This window comes from Loxodonta africana, chromosome 23 (assembly GCF_030014295.1).
Source record: "Loxodonta africana isolate mLoxAfr1 chromosome 23, mLoxAfr1.hap2, whole genome shotgun sequence".
Taxonomy (NCBI): Eukaryota; Metazoa; Chordata; class Mammalia; order Proboscidea; family Elephantidae; genus Loxodonta; species Loxodonta africana.
This window is the reverse complement of record NC_087364.1, coordinates 3,542,998-3,563,538: the sequence shown is the minus strand read 5'-3', so window position 1 is coordinate 3,563,538 and position 20,541 is coordinate 3,542,998. Positions and strand designations below refer to the sequence as shown.

The 20,541-nt window shown below is 45.1% G+C and overlaps 1 protein-coding gene across 1 annotated transcript in view; it reads left to right on the top strand.

Annotated features, from left to right (window-relative positions):
• COL4A2 (collagen type IV alpha 2 chain) overlaps window positions 1-20,541 on the top strand; it is a 250,289-nt gene that overhangs the window by 205,371 nt on the left and 24,377 nt on the right. The window contains exons 30-39 of the mRNA XM_064275231.1: window positions 3,596-3,757; window positions 5,032-5,202; window positions 6,463-6,606; window positions 9,772-9,894; window positions 10,310-10,491; window positions 13,963-14,026; window positions 14,218-14,292; window positions 16,466-16,573; window positions 17,459-17,566; window positions 18,552-18,623. Of these exons, the coding sequence (XP_064131301.1) occupies window positions 3,596-3,757; window positions 5,032-5,202; window positions 6,463-6,606; window positions 9,772-9,894; window positions 10,310-10,491; window positions 13,963-14,026; window positions 14,218-14,292; window positions 16,466-16,573; window positions 17,459-17,566; window positions 18,552-18,623 (1,209 nt within the window). The remainder of the gene's footprint in view (window positions 1-3,595; window positions 3,758-5,031; window positions 5,203-6,462; window positions 6,607-9,771; window positions 9,895-10,309; window positions 10,492-13,962; window positions 14,027-14,217; window positions 14,293-16,465; window positions 16,574-17,458; window positions 17,567-18,551; window positions 18,624-20,541) is intronic.

Below are 20,541 nucleotides of genomic sequence, written 5' to 3'. Positions count from 1 at the left end.
TGGGCCTTGCCTCAGGATTATTGAAATAAGTGACACTTCCACACAAATGAAAGGCAGAAGGCGCACACTTAACTCGCGTTAGCGTCTCTGTGATCAGTCTGCTCTGCGATCCAGCTATGGAAACTGTGCCCTAGCTCTTTTTACATAAGGTTACTTTTGGTAACTTACTAATGAAGATCAAAGACCACAGCCTTCAGTATGGATTGCACCTCAACATAAAGAAAACAAAAATCCTCACAACTGGACCAATGAACAATGTCATGATAAACGGAGAAAAGATTGAAGTTGTCATTTTACTTTGACCCACAATCAACACCCATGGCAAGAGCAGTCAAGAAATCAAAAGATGCATTGCATTGGGTAAATCTGCTGCAAAGGACCTATTTAAAGTGTTGAAGAGCAAAGATGTCACCTTGAAGACTAAGGTGCGCCTGACCTAAGCCATGGTATTTTCAATCGCATCATATGCATGTGAAAGCTGGACAATGAATAAGGAAGACCAGAGAAGAATTGACGCCTTTGAATTGTGGTGTTGGCGAAGAATAGTGAATATACCATGGACTGCCAAAAGAACAAACGAATCTGTCTTAGAAGAAGTACAACCAGAATGCTCCTTAGAAGCAAGGATGACGAGACTGCGTCTTACTTTGGACATGTTGTCAGGAGAGATCAGTCCCTGGAGAAGGACATCATGCTTGCCAAAGTACAAGGTCAGCAGAAAAGAGGAAGACCCTCAATGAGGTGGACTGACACAGTGGCTGCAACAATGAGCTCAAGCACAACAAGGATTGTAAGGATGGCGCAGGACTGGGCAGTGTTTTGTTCTGTTGCGCATAGGGTTGCTATGAGTCGGAACCGACTCGACGGCACCCAGCAACAACAACAATGCTTTTGTTAGTTTTTTGGGTTTTTTTAACTTAAACATTTCCCACAGGCATCAAAATTTTTGAGGGTAAAAACAAAATACAATGGCGGGTTTATTTCAGACACTTTACGAAGTTCTCTGCTGCTTTCGGTGTTACCTTTGTGGCAGGTTTCATAAGCCTTGTTTAGGCAGCATCTCTTGTTCTGCAAAAGTTCTCACTTCCAAAGGATTGAAACTTGTGAGTAACTGTCTCGCATCCAGAGTGACGCTTTGTGCCACCATGCCACAGGGACAGTGTGCAAAGGGGCCCTGCTTCTGGCTGGATTGGCTGTTAGAGGCCTGTTAGAAAGAAACATAGATACAGCCTGTGTGTCTCAGCAAACCTTTCTGAAGAAAGGATTCAGGCAAGCCCACAGATTAGCTTTGGTTTAGCTAAAGGGAGCTGGTTTTTTCTTTCTTTTTTTTTTTTTTTGTAGTTCCTTTCTTAACAGGTGTTCCATAAACGGAAATTGACCTAAAAATATTCAGCACCAAAGCAATAATAACAATAGGCAAGTGAAGGAATAAAATACCCCAGCACCTGATTTTTCTTGAGGCAAACACTGAAGTAGCAGAAATCATGTTACGCTCATCTATTGATAGCCTGTCCTGCCCACTGGCTAGTCTGTTAGAGAAGGCCATTCAGAAACAGGCGTCCGGATGCTCCTCAGTCCCGTTGGCCTCAGCTCTGCTCATCTTACTGAGTTGCCACAGTTCATCCAGTGTCAACACTGCTTGGTATGAGCGTCAACGTGTGCCTATCGGTCAACCCTCCATGCTGCCTTGTTGATGAAGAGAAGTGCCTGCGGCGGGGACCTTGACCTTGCTTATTAAAACTTTGTAGCCCGTAACCATGCTTAGCTATTTTTGCAAGACCGTTAGCACCCACAAGCAATTATATTTTTTCCCTAGAGCTGTAAACTCCAAAGATAGAAAAACAAAAAATAAAAGTGTCCTCATTTCCGGCAGTAAAACTGGAGTATATGAGAATATATGCGTCCATGCATCTCAAAGGATCTTTTTCAGACTTCTGCTTAGAATCCACTTCCTGCACATCACAGACCTGTTTCTCCTGTGCAGGTTGTCATAATTCGGTAATGACAGTCAAGAAGCCCGACTTCTGGCTCTGGGGTGCTCCAAGACTGACTCAGTCCCTTGCAGTAATACCCTTTCCCCTCCATTCTTCCTCTCCCCCATCTGTCTGCCTCCTCTGGGTTCAGCCCGTGACCCTGTATGATTGTTATGAAGATCCAATTAGACAGTGTATCCGTAGATCACTCGGGAAACATGGTGCAAATGCCCGGTGTTGATACATGCATAATTCACCATTATTATTAATTACGTGATAACTATAACAAGCGTTAAGCTCCTAGAAGAAAGGGGGAAATGCCTAAATATAAGGTGGTCCAGGTAGTTAATGTTAAAAAAAAAAAAACCTAAATTATATTAAAAAAAAAAGAAGAAGAAGAAGAAAATCCGTGTTCGTAATTATCTGACCTCTGGGCAGGGCTTGGAACCGGTTCAGGCCAGCATGAACCCCTGCTGAGAATTTGACTTTCTAACAAGTTCCCTGCTGAGAATTTCATTTCCCCCCTCCAGATACACTGAGTCAGAATCTACATTTTAACAAGATCCCCAGGCAATTCTTCTATATAACTTCCTGGGAACTTGTTAGAAATGCAAATTCTCAGCAGGGATTAGAACCATAATAAACCAGGTTCAAAGCGCTCCCAAATAGCAAAGGATATTTTAAACATAAAATCAAGAGAAGAAATCAGAGAGAGAGAGAGCCATGTACAAAATGTATAAAATTTGCATACAAAGTTAATCTTCTGCATGTCAAAAAGAAAATTAAAATTTCAGCAGCAAGGTAGCACAAATATTCCCATAGATAGGAAGAAAAATTAGTTAACATATATGAGGAACACTAAAATCTGTAAGAAAAATACCAAAATCCTCAAAGGAAAATAGAAGCAAAGAACAAAAATTTCATCAAAAAGCAAACACTAGAAAAAAGGAATTTGACGAATAATCAAAAACACGCAAACTAACATAGCCGATATGCCATTTTTCCCTTGCTTGAAGTTGCCCGGTTTTTCTTTTGCTTTAATGCTAGCCCTCAGCGCTGAGAAGACACTGGTAGAAGAGTGAGCACTGCCATATACACATAAAAATCACTCAGTTAGTCCTCGCCTTAACCCACTAAGTTAATTTCTAGGACATTTTCCTGAAGAAATTACCTGCAACATGGGTCTGGGTGTCCACTGAGAAGATCCGTTCCTCATTTTTTGTAATAAAAAAACGGAGAGAAAAAAAATATATCCATATGATGGGATATGGTGCAATCATTTCAAACAATGTTTGAAAAGAACATTTTAAAATGTAGGAAATGCTCAAAATGTAGCGTCAAGTGAAAAAAGCCAGGTTAAAACTGCAGTTACGGTGTGATGTCAACTTTGCCTCTATTTCTAGGTATATTTATATGAATAGAAAAAAGACAGGAAGGAAATATGCTAAGATGTTAGGAATTATCCCTGAGTGATAGTATTTCTTCTTTATACTTTGTATTTTCCAGAAATCCAAAAATAAATAAATAAATGCGGTATTTATGAAGTACCAGTAAGAGGTAGATGTTGTTTGCCATGAGTTGCATAGAGCTGGCCTCACATCTCTTATCTCTGAATCCTACAGGAAGCCAGGGGATGCCCGGGATGCCAGGGCTGAAGGGTCAGCCAGGCTTCCCAGGACCTTCAGGCCAAACAGGACTGCCTGGACCACCGGGACTGCATGGATTCCCAGGAGCTCCTGGCCAAGCCGGGCCCTTGGGACTGCCAGGTGCCCCAGGCCACGGAGGTAAGACTCCAGCCCTCCCGTAAAACGATCAGGTCCTGACAGGAGCTCTGAAACTGTGCTCCAAGGAACCCTCCCTTGAGTGTTGCTCAGGTTCCAAAACCAGGAAGTAAAAAAAAAAAAAAAAAAAGTACATCCCACCAAACGAGAGACTTCAGCAGCTTGAGGAGCCTGCCCGTCATTTGTTATCTGTTGTGTACAGCCGGGCTCTAGGGAAGATTTCATTAGGAAAAAAAAAATTCTTGCTCCAAATAGTTCAAAATCACTGTTCTTATTTGGAGAGAAGTTAGTATTTGTTTCTTGAAAGTTGAATGATTTGAGGGAACAAAAGGAGGTGCTTAGTTCAGAAAATATGGAGGCAGTGGGTGAGGCAGGAGGTGGGTGGTAGGTGCCAGGAGATGTAGACTTTTGGCAGCTGGAGGTTCGGGACAGAGAGGCTCAGCACATCACACACAGCCTCGGGCGGGTGGCACCAAAAGAAGCTAAGGGCCCGACCTCCCTCAGGCATCGCCAGGATTGCCTGAGGGCTGAGGAATACGCCCCTGTGCTGATCCGCAAAGTGGTTAATGACCTCCTGACATCGCAGTTGTCTCCAGGCTTGCAGATTTCATGGACCACGGAAATCTCAAATACAGTCCTGGGTAACCAGCAAAGGGTTTTCAACTTTTATTTTGCCAAGTAAGAATTCCTTTAAGTGTCACTTACTGTCGCCATCATTTCACGGAAGGATACTGTAACATTAAAAAGCAGAAAGTACGCCATTACTCAGGGAGCCGGGAAGGGGTGTGAACTGGCAGGTGTATTGGGAACCTCCCTAGAACATCATCTCCAGGAACAGAACAAGCAAATGTTTGGGGGTGCACGCGGTCCTCTGGGCATAACCTCAGCACCCATGCCCTACCTGCGCCTGCCTTATCACTCCACCGTTACAGCTTTGTTCCTTTGGGTTCGGAAGGCAAGAAGGCTTACCTGGAGAAAGGGAGATTCATCTCACATGTCATGTTTGGTTTGCATCTCACAGGTTAGCCTCCAGCTTTAGCATAAAGACTTCTTTAGAGAGGCCAGCCCTGCAGGTTTCTCTACATACTCTGGTCCCACTTTGAAAGTGCACCCCTATAGTTAGAGTTTTCCATTTTCCTTCCAGGATGTTTTTCTTACCCAGGAGAGTTTTGGTAGTTGATGTTGTAAAATAATTGTAAGAGAAGTTTTCTGTGTGTGTGTGTGTGTGTGTGTATTTGTTCCTTTTTTACAATGTCTCTTCCTCCTGTTTTTGATAGGTCTGTCTGGTGACCGAGGGGATCCAGGAGACACAGGTTTCCCTGGCCCCGTGGGCATGAAAGGCCTGTCTGGTGACAGAGGGGATGCTGGCATACTGGGTGAGAGAGGTCACCCAGGAAACCCTGGATTCAAAGGAGTGGCCGGAATGCCTGGTATCCCCGGGCCAAAAGGTAATCGTGGAGCCATGCCAATGGGCATAACCTTGACCAGGGTGGCAGGCTGGTTAAGTTGTGACTTAGGATGACTCTATGGGACATCTCCATTACCCATGTTTGGGGCTGACCTCACACACCTGCAGATCTGAAGCTTAATCACTCCTTTCACCCCAGTGGCTGACAGACCTGGGAAAGCTGGCCAATGGGACTTAGACTCAGGTGTGACTTGAGGTGCCTATTTGTTAATTTACCAAGAGAGACTGTACACCAGGACTTACCATCTGCACAGGGAAATGAGTAGAGAGGCCCACTCGGAATACTAGATTTGAATCAGGAGGCTATCTGATGAATGTAAAACCAACACCAAGAAATGTGGTTTGTCACCAGGAGAGGTTCATTTGTACACAGAGAAACAAACCTGTTTATCCAGAGGCAGAGCGCTCTGTCCTTTGGATGTTGCAGAAGACAGGTGGCCCTTTGTCTGACGTCCATGCTGGGTACAGCATTAATGTTACGTTAATTTCTAGCGGCCTCTGACTCCTTCCTGATGGGCCTGGACACCTGTGCTACATCCACATTTCCTCGTAGTCCTTCTGCCTGACCTCCGTGGATTTGCCTTTGTAGCTTGTCTCTAATGGCCAGTCTGGAGGCAGGCTGACTCTGTATCCCTCTGTCTATATATTGGTCAGGAGCCTTCGTGGCATAATGGTTAAGCGCTAGGTTGCTAACCAAAATGTCTGCCCACCAGCTGCTCCATAGGAGAAAAGACCCAGTGATCTGCTCCCTGTAAAGATTACAGCCTTGGAAACCCTATGGGGCAGTTCTACTCTGTCCTATAGGGTCGCTCTGAGTTGAAATTGACTCGACAACAAGTTTGGTTTTTAAGCTTTTGGAAGGAACCCTGGTTGCACAATGGTTAAGTGCCTAGCAGCTAACTGAAAGGTCAGCAGTTTGAACGCACCAGCCACTCCGTGGGAGAAAAGACCTGGTGTCCTGCTTCCTTAGAAATGACAGCCTTGGAAACCCTATATGGAGTTCTACTCACCCTACAAGGTCACTATGAGTCCAATTGACTCGACGGCACCTAATAACATACGCTGGTCAGTGAACAAGATCACTTAGAAAATGGTGTTCCAGGTAGTTGCTATTTTAGGTGAAGAGTGTTAGCACCGTTCACTTAAGAAGTTACAGTGTTGAAATGTTGTAGATAAAATTCCAAGTATTCGGTCCATTTTATTCAGAGCTAACCCAGTACTTTTCTCTTTGCCTTCAAAGGGGACAGAGGTTCTCCTGGTATGGATGGTTTCCAAGGTATGCTTGGGTTTAAAGGAAGACCCGGATATCCAGGAAACAAAGGAGAGGCTGGATTTTTTGGACTTCCTGGTCCAAAAGGTCTGGCTGGTGAACCAGGTGTTAAAGGTATGCCTGCTCCTCTTAACATTCTTTTTACATTGTGGGGGCTTCTGTTCATGGTGGTGTAACACTGTTCAGGGTGACTCTTTGAGAATCCACCATATCTGAGAAACCTAAATCCGGAAGCAGGTAAAAAAAAAACAAAATATAGAGGACTTTGTCCCTGCCTCAAGGTGTTAATGGTGTAATAAGGGAATAATCCTACCAAAGGAAACCATAAAAAGTCAAAGACAAAAGCAGCATTAAGAACTAAATGTGTTATTAAAATATATTCAATCATGATGATACCATGATTAGCATCAAGAGTTGAAGCTAGGTAAAAACCAGCAGAAAGGTAAATTCTAAGGAGGAGAACTCAGTTTGGCAAAAGAAGGACAAAGTAGTCCAGGTGGAATGATGTGACTTCATGGAAAAGAAATTATAATCCATGAGAAAGAGGCTGGTTTGAGCCCTGACAAGGTCAGGTATCTCAGGATCCAAATATGAGGCTCCTTGTCCACAGAGTACATTACTAACAAGCAACATTTGCAGTGAATTTTGTTCAGACAACTTTTTTTCTGAAAGTACCACAGTGGACTCTAAAACCTTAATTACTATCAACAAGCATTGGCAAGGATTTGGGGAAACTGGAACCACCATATATCGATAGCGAGAATGTAAAATGATGCAGTCACTTTGGAAAACAGGCTAACAATTCCTCAAAAAGTTAAACATAGAATTACCATATGACCCAGCAAATTCCACTCCTATTCATATACCCAAAGGATTGGAAATAGGGACTGTCTTAGTTATCTAGTTCTGCTATAACAGAAATACCACAAGTGGGGATGGCTGTGACAGAGCGAAATTTATTCTCTCACAGTCTAGGAGGCTAGAAGTCCAAATTTAGGGTGCCAGCTCTAGGGGAAGGCTTTCTCTCTCTGTTGGCTCTGGGGGAAAGTCCTTATCATCAATCTTCTCCTGGTTTAGGAGCTTCTCAGCGCAGGGACCCCAGGTCCAAAGGACTAGTTCTGCTCCCACTGCTTCTTTCTTAGTGGCTTGAGGTCCCTCTCCTTTCTGTTTGCTTCGCTCTTTTATATCTCAAAAGAGATTGATTCGAGATATAACCTAATCATATAGATTGAGTCCTGCCTCATTGACATAACTGCCTCTAATCCTGTTTCATTAACGTCACAGAGGTTAGGACTTATAACACATAGGATATCAGATCAGATCACAAAATGGTGGATAGCCACACGATTCCGGGAATCATGGCCTAGCCAAGTTGACACATATTTTTGAGGGTCACACTTCAATCCATAACAAGAACTGAAGCAGATTCTTATTCTCCAGTGTTCATAGTAGCATTATTCACAGTAGCCAAAAGGTGGAAACAATCCAAATGCCTATAAACTGATGAATGGATAAGCAAAATGTACTATTTCCATGTAAGGAATATTATTCCGCCTTAAAAAGGTATGAAGTACTCATGTGCTACAACATGGATGAACCTTTAAAACATTCTATGAAATGTCTAGAATTGGCAAATCTGTGATGACAAAAAGTAGATTATTGGTTGCCTAAGGCTGAGTGGCTGGTGGGAGGGGAGAACTGAGGAAGGACTGCTACCGGGTACAAGTCTTTTGGGGGGTGATGAAAATGTTCTAAAGTTAGTTTGTGGTAATAGTTGAACAACTCTGTGACTACAGTAAATACCATTGAATCATTCTCGTTAAGTGGGTGAGCTTTATGGTATGTGAATCCTATCTCGATAAGGCTGTTTAAAAAAAAATTTAATTACACTTCAAAGAGTTAAAACTTTTACAAATTCTTAGCAAAATAGAAATTGCTGTCTAGGGCACTTTTTTCCCAAGCTTTTGACTTGCACTTGCATTTTCAAATAATCTTTGTGTTAATTTAGAGATTTCAGGCCACTGATCACCAAAAAAAAAAAAATACCATTTTAATTTTAAAATGAAATGGCCCTTGACTCCTACACTATTTTCCTTTCAGCTCTGTTACTTCTCTGTGAGCCTTCTCAGGGTGAAGTTCACTATGTGGGTGTCTATTCCTCCACTAGACTGTGGGCTCTGCAAGGGTGGGCAGCTCACTTACTACTCCCCTCAGTAGCTAGCCTAGCGATAAATATTCAATACATGTTTGATGAGTAAAACTATATTCTTTTCATCCAATGCCCTAACATGCAGTGAAGATAGATTCCCAGAACACCCTCAGCCTGAGCCTTATAACACCCTTGGCTTCCCAGGAAAGCTTCCTGAATCCCGCTCGCTGTCTCTCCAACTTACTGAATCCTTACAAGCTCACCAGACAGCTTCCTTGCCACATTCCACCAGCTTATTACTGTTACCTTCCTAACTATGGTGGTGGTGGTTGTCAGTTGCTGTTGAGTTGGTTCCAACTCATGGCAACCCCATGTGTGCAGGGTAGGAATGCTCCATAGGGTTTTCAAGGCCAGGATCTTTCAGAAGTAGATTGCCAGGCCTGTCTCCCAAGGTGCCTCTGAGTGGGTTCAAACCACGGACCTTTCGTCTAATAGTCAAGCGCTTAACCATTTGCACCAACCAGGGACTCCTTAACTACGGTTGACCCGTCTTGAATTCTGAAGCACGCACAAGCAAGGTGCTTCATAAGAAGATAGTGGAACAAGGAGCTCTCCTTATTGGGAGCCTTCCTGCTTGTGATCAAGCTTGATTTCTGTCATCAGAATACAAATAAAAAATATAATTCTCTCACATGAAATAGGAATGGAAACCATGTTGATTTTTGATAGCTCCAATCTGTATTGTCTTTTGCACATATTCACCACATTCTCCTGGCAGCCCTACAGGAAGGGGGTGGGTCCTGTCATCTGCTAGGTGTTCTGTGCTGGGGAATAGAGCCCCACACAGTCAGGGGACCACGTCCTCCATCTCCTCTACTTGTTTACAAAAGAGAAAGGAGAGAAGGAAAGGCAAAGGGGGCAGGAGAAACACACATTTTCCGTCCCAATTTGTCCGTCTCCAAGAGCTTTGTCTCCAGCTCTTAGGCTTCCTGGTTAGGGGATAATAAGCCGCCTGGTGGCTCAGAGTCTCTCAGGCTTCAGCTTTGAAGGTCAGCAGCAAGGCTGGGAGGCCTTCCCCATCTGTGTTCTTCTGAGGTCCAGGAAAATGACTGTGTTCTGTTCTCTTCAAGGCAGCCGTGGGGATCCTGGCCCCCCAGGACCACCTCCCATCATCCTGCCAGGAATGAAAGACATTAAGGGGGAAAAGGGGGATGAAGGGCCTATGGGATTGAAAGGATACCTGGGCTTAAAAGGTGAGTGCCACCATGAGGCTCAGGCCAACCTATGAGCTGTCAGCCCATTGTGGCGGGCGGAGGGAGGGAGATCTCCCTTCTCTTCTCCCTCTGTCTCTCCCCGTCCTTCCCTTTCTCCCCTTCTCCCTCTCTCCCTTTCCCTCTTTCTCTCTCTCTCCCTCCCCCCGCCCCTCAAGGAGCAGCAGCTTCTCTGCACAGAGCTGCTTTGTGTCTGTGCCAGACTTCAGTTGTGTTTTAACTCTTCTGACATCTTGAGATCTCCAGAAGTGGGCTGACCAAATATTCTTTGATGCCTGAGGAGCCTTGCTCTCCTGCTTTAAGATATCCAGCACTCAGAACTGCAAGATGGAAGGCTCTGAGAGGGCGAGGTGCCACGTCCTCGCCACAGCTTTACATACACAGGTTCTTCTTTCAGGTCTTCAAGGCATGCCAGGGGTCCCTGGGCTGTCAGGAATCCCTGGGTTACCTGGGAAGCCTGGCCACATCAAAGGAACAAAAGGAGACACCGGAGTCCCTGGAGTGCCCGGTTTACCAGGCTTCCCTGGTGTGACTGGTCCCCCAGGGATTATAGGATTTCCAGGATTCACTGGGAGTAGGGTAAGTTGGTGTGGTTTGCTTTGCTCGGCTTGTGTTGTGATGCTTGCTGATGAAAGTGCTTTAGTCCAACACTCACTGGGATAGGAATAGTCAGAAGTCTTGGCGTTTCTGGGTCCATGGACAAGTGTAAGGAAATGCTGGCTGTGCACCAATACTTGACAGTGATGGAGTGTCCACCATGTCCACCATGGCCTCATGGAGTCTCCACAATCTGAGAAGAAAATTGCACATTTTTTCATGGGGGCCTTGAGAGAACAAAACTTAATTTTCTAGAGATCAGATTGCTAAACTTGAGCACATCTGTGACCTCAGGATCAAGAATCAGTTACTGAATTGCAGATGGGCTTCGAGTCGGGAAACCGTGATTCACATCCCAGCCTTGCCATTTAGTCATCTCTTCATTCAACAAATGGTCTTTGAGCACTTGTTATGTGCCCCCACTAGGTTGTCATGGCCGTACTGGTGAACAGTGACCTTGGGCAGGGCTCTCACCTGCTTCCTCGTCTGTAAAATGAAGGTAGTATCTACCTTGCACCTTTATTGAAAGCAATGCAGGTAACATATGTAATATATGTAACGGCCTGACTCTCCATAAACTATGATTTTGTGGACCAAGTCTGTCCTCTTTCTTTAAAAGTATTATTCCCTCACAGTCCTTGGCACTCAACAACTCAGTGCTGGCAATCTCAGTGGGATCCGGCACATTTTAGGCAGCTCAGAAGTTCTGAGTAAACCTTTAGCAACAGGTCCTGGCTTGCCCATCTGCCTAGCCTGCCCTGGTGGGCACAATGTCCTCAGAATTCTTCAGGGGGTCTTTTTTCTCTCATTACTTCCTAAAGCTGTAGCTGAGCAGATCTTATAACCAGTCTTGTGATTATAAGAACTTAAAAAAAGAAAGATGCTTGTGTCCCTGGTGGCACAGCGGTTAACAGCTCAGCTGCTAATCAAAAAGGTTGGGAGTTCAAATCCACCAGCCACTCCTTGGAAACCCTATAGGGCAGTTCTACTCTGTCCTATAGGGTCCCTATGACTCAATAGCAGTGAGTTTGTTTTTTGTTTTTTTATGTCTACCAAAGGACATGTATGACCATGTTCACAGCAGCTTTATTCGTAACAGCCAAAAAACTGGGAAAATGCTCAATTGCCCATCAATAGGAGAAAGGATAAAGATGGTATATTCAAATATCGGACTAGTACACAAGAGTAAAAACAGAATTACCAATAAAGCACCATAACCATAATGAATCTCATAGACTTGATGTTGAATGAAATAATCCAGGAACAAAAAGTTTATATGATGCAATTCCATTTCTGTGAAGTTCAAGAACTGACAAGACTCTCTGCTAGAAGTCAGAAGAGTAACTACCTTGGGCAGGAAGAGTGGCTAATCCTTTGGCAGGATTACTGATTATTAATTAGGAAGAGGCACGAAGGGACTTTCTGGAATGCTGAAAATATTCTCTATCTTTATCTGAGTGGTAAATGCATAAAAATCCATCGCGCTGGACATTTAACATGAGGGCATTTTACTGCGTGAATGTTATGCCTCGATAAAATAAATAAATAAAAGAAAAATAGATCATTATCTAAATATGGAGGCAGCCTTTGGCATGTCCTCCCCACACCTCTCACAGAATGGAGCTACATTAATAATGTAGAGATTCAAGGTACACCCTGCGAGGAAAGGGGAATAGTATTGATGCTATAATATTGAAGTCATGGTGTCAGTGCTAAAGTGGTGACCAGTGGGATGAACGTAGACCAGATCCTCCACCCTCCCTCAGCGGAGGAAGCCTTTTAGAGGAGAAAATCATGTTTTCCATGAAGTCAGAGTGACGCAGGCATTATTCCAACCCCGTTACATAAGGCCGACATTGTTTTGGAGAAATCTAGCTCTTTGTGCAGGTGAAGTGCACAGCCATATAACTGTTTTATGATACAGAGAGCAAGTTCTACAGTCAGATGGCCCAGGTGGTTATTCCAGTTCTGCCTCTTACTAGCTCAGTGACATTGAGAAAATTATTTAACCTCTCTAAGCCTCAATTGGAAACCCTGGTGGCGAAGCAGTTAAGTGCCACGGCTGCTAACCAAGAGGTCGGCAGTTCGAATCCACCAGGTGCTCCTTGGAAACTCTGTGGGGCAGTTCTACTCTGTCCTATAGGGTCGCTGTGAGTCGGAATCGACTCGACAGCAGCAGGTTTGGTTTTTTGGTTTTTAAGCTTCAGTTGGAGCCCTGGTGGCACACTGGTTAAGAGCTCAGCTGTAACAAAAAGGTCAGCAGTTGGAATCCACCAGCCACTCCTTGAACACCCTCTGAGGCAGCTCTACTCTGTCCTGTGGGGTCACTATGAGTCAGAATTGACCCGACGGCAAGGGGTTTGGTTTTTTGGATAAGCCTCAGCTGGGAGCCCTGGTGGCACAACAGTTAAGGACTGGGTTGTTAACCGAAAGGTTGGTGGTTCAAGCCCACCCAGCAGTTCCGTAGGAGAAAAGACTTGGTGATCTGCTCCCATAAAGATTATAGCCCAGGAAACTGTATGGGGCAGTTCTACCCTATAGGCTTGCTATAAGTCATAATCGACTTGACAGCACACAACAACAACAAAAGTCTCCCTATAAAGAGCCCTGGTGGTACAATGGTTAAGCACTGGGCTGATAACCAAAAGGTTGGCAGTTTGAACCTACCCAGCAGCGCTGTGGGAGAAAAGAACTGGTAGTCTGCTCCAATAAAGATTACAGCCTAGAAAACCCTATGGGGCAGTTCTACCCTGTCACATGGGGTCACTGAGTCAGAATCAACTCAGTGACACCTAACAAGCCTAAACTGCCTCATCTGTGAAATGGAAAGTGACAGTATCTACCTTATAAGGATGCCATAAGGCTTAGATCAGTTCAACGTGGAAAGCTCCTGAAATATGATCAAACCAGCTCACCTGGGAAAAGCCTGGCAGAAGGGGATTATGTCACCAAAGTCCCCTGCCATGATCATCACCCCATCATCACCATCATGGTCTTCATCACCGATGTTATTAATATCCACTCCTCAGAGATAAAGCTGCCGAACTTGCTTCATTTTTATCATTTGGCAGTGAAATAAGAACAACGGATAACTACCACCCATTTTATTGGGCTGAAAAACTGTAGAGGCTTTCTGCAAAATGACAAGATCATAAATCTTGACTGTTGTTAGTATACTGGATGGTTTGATACACTAGCGGTTCAAAAATTAGAGATATTACAAACTTATTTCATTAACTGTCTTCTAAGGTGGCTTTGGAAACCCTGGTGGCATAGTGGTTAAGAGTTCGGCTGCTAACCAAAAGGCTGGCAGTCCAAATCCATCAACCACTCTTTGGAAATCCTACAGGGCAGTTCTACTCTGTCCTGTAGGGTCACTATGAATCAGAATCTACTCGACAGCAATGGGTTTGGTTTTTTTTTAAGGTAGCTTCATATTTAACTTTATTGTAGGGTGAAAAGGGTGCTCCTGGGAGAGCTGGCCTTTTCGGGGAGATTGGACCCACGGGTGATTTCGGTGAGTGTTGTTCCTACAATAAAATAGGGCACCCACAATTCAGAGCTCTCTGGGCACGTGTGGTGTGTGCAGAAGCTGTTGGTTATTTTTAAATAAATTAATCTTGGGAATGTAGCATAATAGAAGTTATGGAAACTAACTATTTCCCAATCAGAAGACCTGTTCTCAACCATCTTTTTCACATGCATTAGGTGATGTTGGAGACACCATAGATTTACCAGGAAGCCCAGGCCTGAAGGGAGACCGGGGCGTTACTGGAACCCCAGGTACATAGGTTATTTTTCATTTCTTCGTCTTTGACAATAGCACTGATCCCTTATCTATCTCATCACTCATACACCTGGCTTGCCGAATGTATCAATATTTGGTGAACACTATGAATAATTTTTAATATCCGCAACAGTGGACTTAAACAGTGGACTCGATCGTCAAGATGGCGCAGGACCAGGCAACGTTTTGTTCTGCTACAAATAAGGTCGCCATGAGTTGGAGCCAACTCAACAACAACTAAAAACAACAACATAAATAAGTAATTTTATAGTGAATGAGTAGAGACCTTCAAGCCCGATTTTAGAGAGATTCTAAAATTATTAATTAAATCTGAAGACAAGGTTGGGAAATCTCTGTCTCTCTCTGAACGGGAAAATAGCCAGAATCAACACTTGGTGGGTGGGAGTAGCTGTTGTCCCGTGAAATGTAACTTACCAAAAATAAGGTAGAGCTTTGGCTGCTGGGGCACATTAGACATAAAGCAAGTAACGCAATGAGCAGATCTTCTTGTGAACGTTGCTGTTTACTGGGCCTAGAGTGGAGCCCTGGTGGCACAGTGGTTAAGCGTTTGGCTGCTAACCGAAAGACTGGCTGTTCGAATCCACCAGCCCCTCCTTAGAAACCCTGTGGGGCAGTTCCACTCTGTCCTATACAGTCGCTATGAGTCGGAATCTACTCAATGGCAAGGGTTTGTTTGGTTGGTTGGTTTTGGGTTAGAATAAAGGGGGGTGAGAGTTGAACCCCTCTCCTGACTAAGACAACAGAGACGGCTACCTGAACTTTGTCCTTGTTGGAGGGACTTCATGTAGCACATGATCTTACTCCTCTTTTCTGAGCACCTTTAGAATCCATATTTGAAATTTCTACCTTTAATGATATCTCAAAGGGTCTGCAATAGATGCTTCCTTTCTGGTGTTTGTTGTTTGTTTGTTTTATCATGAGAGGGCTCCCCACTCCGATTAAGTTGTCCAGAGCCCCAGGTCTCTCCCCCAAGCCTTGGTGGGAGAGAAGGACTCTGTCCACATGGTTGGCCAACTGGGAGGATGTTGAGCACGTTCTTTTATCTAGAAAAGCTCCAGAATGGGAAGGGACATTCATTAGCATGGAAATAGGCAACCTCATTTACTAGCCTTTCTGGGCTAATTTTTTTAAATCTATAATTTGATCTCCTGATGGATCTAACCCCTGGGCAATAGGGATACTCTGAGCTGCTGAACCACGTGGTTCTTGGCTGGCTGGATCTCTCATCCTAAATAATGCCTCTGCCAGTTTCATTCATAAAGAATAGAAAAAGATCTGAAACCATCTTTGCCACATATGTCACTAAGGATGCTTTCATTTATTCAACTCAAAATGTGTTGGGGAGGAGAGGCTACCTCCCCCAAGAACTACTTTTGTTGCTGTGCTGTGAATGTTGATGTCTTAGTTAAATCGTTGGCTTAGAAAGACCTTGAGTGGAGTTCCCCATTATGTCCGCCACCAGGAGTCTGTATCTCAGAACTGTGATCCCATGGGGCACAGGGGTGGTGAGAGCTGTATCAGCCATCCTTGAGCGTGCTCCATTTTCCCTAAGACAAGTGAGGTATGTAGGTCATGCAGAGAACCTTGTCCTGTGCAGGACAGGACATGGGCCAAGGAGCGTTATCTGAAGGCTTGACTGGGGCTGACAGGTTCCTTTCCAAGATGGCTTACTCACACAGCTGTGGGCATTAGGCCTGATTTCTTTGCCACGTGGACCTCTCCATTGAGCTACTTGGGTGTCCTCACAACATGGCTGCTGGCTTCCACCAGAGCAAGTGATCAGAGAGAGAGGACTAAGTGAAAGCAGCAATGAATTGTATGACCTAGCTTTGAAGTCACACTGCATCATTCTCTAGTATCCTGTTGGTCACACAATTCAGCCTTACTCAGTGTGGGAGGAGACTTCCCAAGGCGTGAATACCAGGCAGTGGAAATCATTGGCCACCATCTTGGAGGCTGGCTACCCCAGGCTCAGAGGGAGAAATAGGTAAAAAAAAAAAGAGGAAACATGCTTGGACAAGGATGTTTTCCCATCCCCAAACACAAGAGTGTTACTATGGTATTGCGATATCCTTTAGCTTCCCCACTAATCGTAAAGCACTAAATTCCAGGTTGATACAATGTGAAGCAGAAACTCTTTCATTACAGGTCAAAAGGGAGTCTTTGGAGAGAAAGGAGCAGAGGGCAGCCTTGGCTTCCCTGGGATAGCAGGCATGAAAGGAGCCCAGGGTCCTCCCGGACTGAAAGGACAAACAGGTAAAATCCCCTGCAGCCAAACCTTGTTCAAGCGAGTGGCTTCTTCCTCCTCCAGCCATGGCTGGAAGGTGTAATGATGGGTGTAGGCTAAGTGCAGCTGAGACCCACCTAGTACCCTGACTCCATGTGTCCAAGCGGAGGTGGCCAATTTTGCCTCTATCCTTGTCTGCCACAATCAACTTGCAATAAGAAACTTGCTTTTGGATGTTGTCCATTCATCTAGCTCTGCATTAGTACCAGTGACATGGAGAGAAAAAGATCAGGAGGCTGTGTACCCCAAAGACCACCCGGGCTGTGGGGGAGAAAACCTACGGCAATAGGGAGAAGCATAAGGAAATAATAAAATGTGTCTGTGGCTGAGCATCCATCTCTCACATAAAGGGACTGAGTTATTGTCAGAAGATCCCTCTTCCTGCACTTGAATACGCAGAAATTCAATTGCACAGCATAAATTAATGAAGGAAAGCAAATGGTGACCTAGTTTCACGCCTTTTATTGTTGTGGCTTTTATTGTTACCCAGCACTTGTGAGCTTTGAGGGGCTGGACAGAATCTCTCAAGGCGTTGTTTTAGGGACTTTCTCCAGTCTCCAGACTTGTATTTGGATGACAGGATAAGAGTAGAAAATACAAGCCATTTTCTCATTGGCAAGGCCAAGCTAATCCCATTGAACTTGAACGTGGGTGTTTAAGGCCACAGGAACTTTAGGCTTGAAGGAAAGGTACTAAATTCCTAGTTGGACTAGCAGCTGCCATTCTCCAGCGTCCTTCAGTCATTACCACAAACTACCTTCCCTCCAGCCAGGCCAGGGAGCCAAGGTCTCTTGTAAGTATTTTGAAACGGTTTTCCCTGTGTTCTCAGAATTAACAATGTGTTTACCCCTCAGGCTTCCCAGGGTTAACAGGACTTCAGGGACCACAGGGGGACCCAGGACGAGTTGGACTGCCTGGCGAAAAAGGAAATTATGGTTGGCAAGGGGTTCCAGGTTTGCCAGGTAACGCGCTTCTTTCCTTAGCGAAAACGAAAACGGTTTAGTCCAAGCCAGAGTTGCCGGGCTTGTGAGGAGAGGTGCCATTTAGCCAGGTGGGGCTCTCTTAAAGCTGTTTTCTGTCAGACTTGTATGAGATAGGGGAAGACTGCCAGAGATTTGCTGTAGAGACAAACACATACCAAGAACAGGGTTTGCAGTTGTCTGAGTCGGTCAAAAAAGAGACACACTCATCTGCAAAGAAGTGTTTGCTTCCAAAAAAGATCAATGAAACACCCCCGCAAAGAGACACTGGGCCCACTCGTCAGGCATCACAGGGCAGTGCTTGGATGAGAACAAGCAACAGGCGTGAATTTCCCCGTAGTCCAGCCCGGAGCTTCTCTGGCTTTTGGCACAAAGCAAGGGCTGGCCAGGCCACTGGGCAAGCCGTGGAGGCTCGGGGTTGCCTGGCATTGGGCCATCCTCGGTGAGGCAGACCCCAGTCTTCTCTCTTGGCACAGAATTCAAGATGGCCGGCTTCGCCGCCCCACTCCCAGCTGTCAGCTGTGTTCATTCTGCCACACTCTTTACCCACGTCATAGAACTGTGGCCTGTTTCCACTGTCTGACTTCAGAAATGTTTATCCTCAGAAATCCAGAGGGAATGGAGATCATGCCAGGCTATTTGTCCCCAATACAGTGTTTATTTACAAACCAAGTATATACCAGTGACTCAGGCGGTGGGAAGAGGAATGGAACGGATCACTCCCCGGCTCCCTCCTGGCACTAAAGAGCCTATGACAAAAAAAGATTAATCCGAAGCGGTTTTCCTGAATAATACGAAAGTGATTCATTTACATCCTCAGCTGCTAAATATTTGCAGGGGTCTTGAGCAGTACAGATGCCCAGAATCATAGCAAACGAAAATATTTCTGAATTAATTTAAGGGTTCCTACCAACTAGAAGCCCTGTTTACTCTCCTGTGCGTGAAATAATGAGTGAACTTCTCGCAGGTACTCCGGGAATCCGAGGAATCAGTGGATTACACGGTCTGCCAGGCACCAAAGGCCTTCCAGGATCCCCAGGTACTCACGGGCCATCCCAGCACACAATTACACCCAGGAGTGCGGCGACCGGGGGCCGATGAGCCAAGAGGCAAGGTGCCAGATTGTCTGTAGTGAACAATTTCACTACAGAGATTGTTCACTCCAGATGAGTAAGTAAGCACAAGTAAGCCCTTGCTTACCTTGCTTACTGAGTCATCCGCCCCTGTCGGGGATTCTAAGTTTGAAAAGAGGCTTGGATTCTGTAGGGAGGCGCTGTGGGGTTGCGAGAGAGACAGGTGCCAGCCATACACAGAAGCAGAATCTTTGATGTGGTGAAAAAATGTGAAATTGTTTACTGCAGATGAAATGGTAAGCAAGGTAAGCACTGTGCTCACCTTGCCTATTGGATACTCCACCCCTGGCAGCAGTCCTCAGCACCTCTGTACTGTGGATGCCATATGGAGCCCTGGTGGCACAGTGGTTACTGGGCTGATAACCAAAAGGTCAGCAGTTCAAACCCACCAGCCACTCGGCAGGAGAAAAGACCTGGTGGTCTGCTCCCGTAAGGGAAACCCTATGTGGCAGTTGTACTCTGTCCTGTAGGGTCACTATGAGTCGGAATTGACTCGATGTCACCTAACAACATGTGTGCTGTTCTGGACTGTAGGGAAAGCAGGATGTGGGAGCAGGGTGGGGCTCCTGAAGGACCATTTTACCATCACTGACTGGCTGAGTAAGAGTGGCCGTAGAGATCCAGGACCTCCTACCACTCCGCAGACTTCTAGGGATGTGATCTCTGAGAACTCACCCCTCAAACCCAAAACCACATTTAATGAATCTATGAGTGAGCCTTTTAAATGGAGAAAACAGCAAATGTTTAGCTTTTTCAACAGCATCTTGGGATATTTGGGATGCGTGTGTGCCCTTGGGGAAACCCTGGTGGCGTAGTGGTTAAGTGCTACGGCTGCTAACCAAAAGGTCAGCAGGTCAAATCCGCCAGGCGCTTCTTGGAAACTCTGTGGGGCAGTTCTACTCTGTACTATAGGGTCGCTATGAGTCAGAATCAACTCGATGGCACTGGATTTGGTTTGGGTTTTGGGTGTGCCCTTGGTTGTTCACAATGTCCATTTCATCCAGGGCTGCATCTACAATCTTTTATTTCACCGGTAGGAAGCAGGCAGTCTGTGCCTGGTCTGTCCCTGGGGCTCTTCTCGTGCTTGAAACAGTGATAGCGGCTTTTACCAGGAGGTTTTGTTCCATACGGAAAAGAAACTGGCACCTTTAATATTAATCATTTTTTGCTGCTTTTATAAACTATTCTAGTGCATTTTTTTTTTCTTCATGGGGATTCAAAGCCCCGTTATTTCCAAACGCCAATGACAGAATAATGTTTGCCTCGTTAGCTCTTTCTGGGATATCACAAAGGAGCCCTGGTCGTGCAGTGGTTAAAGTGTTCGGCTGCGAACCTAAAAGTCAGCGGATTGAACCCACCAGTGGCTCCAAGGGAAAAAGATGAGGCAGTTTGCTTCTGTAAAGATGGCAGCCTTGGAAACCCCATGGGGCAGTTCCACCCTATCCTGTAGGGTCACCATGAGTCGGAATCGACTCGACGGCAACGGATTTCATTTTTTTTGGTTAAGGGCGATCACGGCACCGTCGGATGTTGGGTTAGTCCTAAAACGGTCAACATCATCCTCACTGTCTTCTGCAGGAAGCTTCTCTTTAGTCCTGCCCTTCCCGAGAGCTGCCACAGCTTGTCTGGAAAGGCTCGGAAGCTTCTTTGAAACTGCTTTATTTTTAATTTAATCTTAAATTTTAATATCCTAGTCTTTTAATTAAATTTTGAAAACTTATCCATTGCACTCATAAAATAACATTTGTAGGGCACAGGGCAATCAGAAGAAATCATTTTATCATTGAATATATCTTTTTTTAAAAAGACAGCTTCCACTGTTTA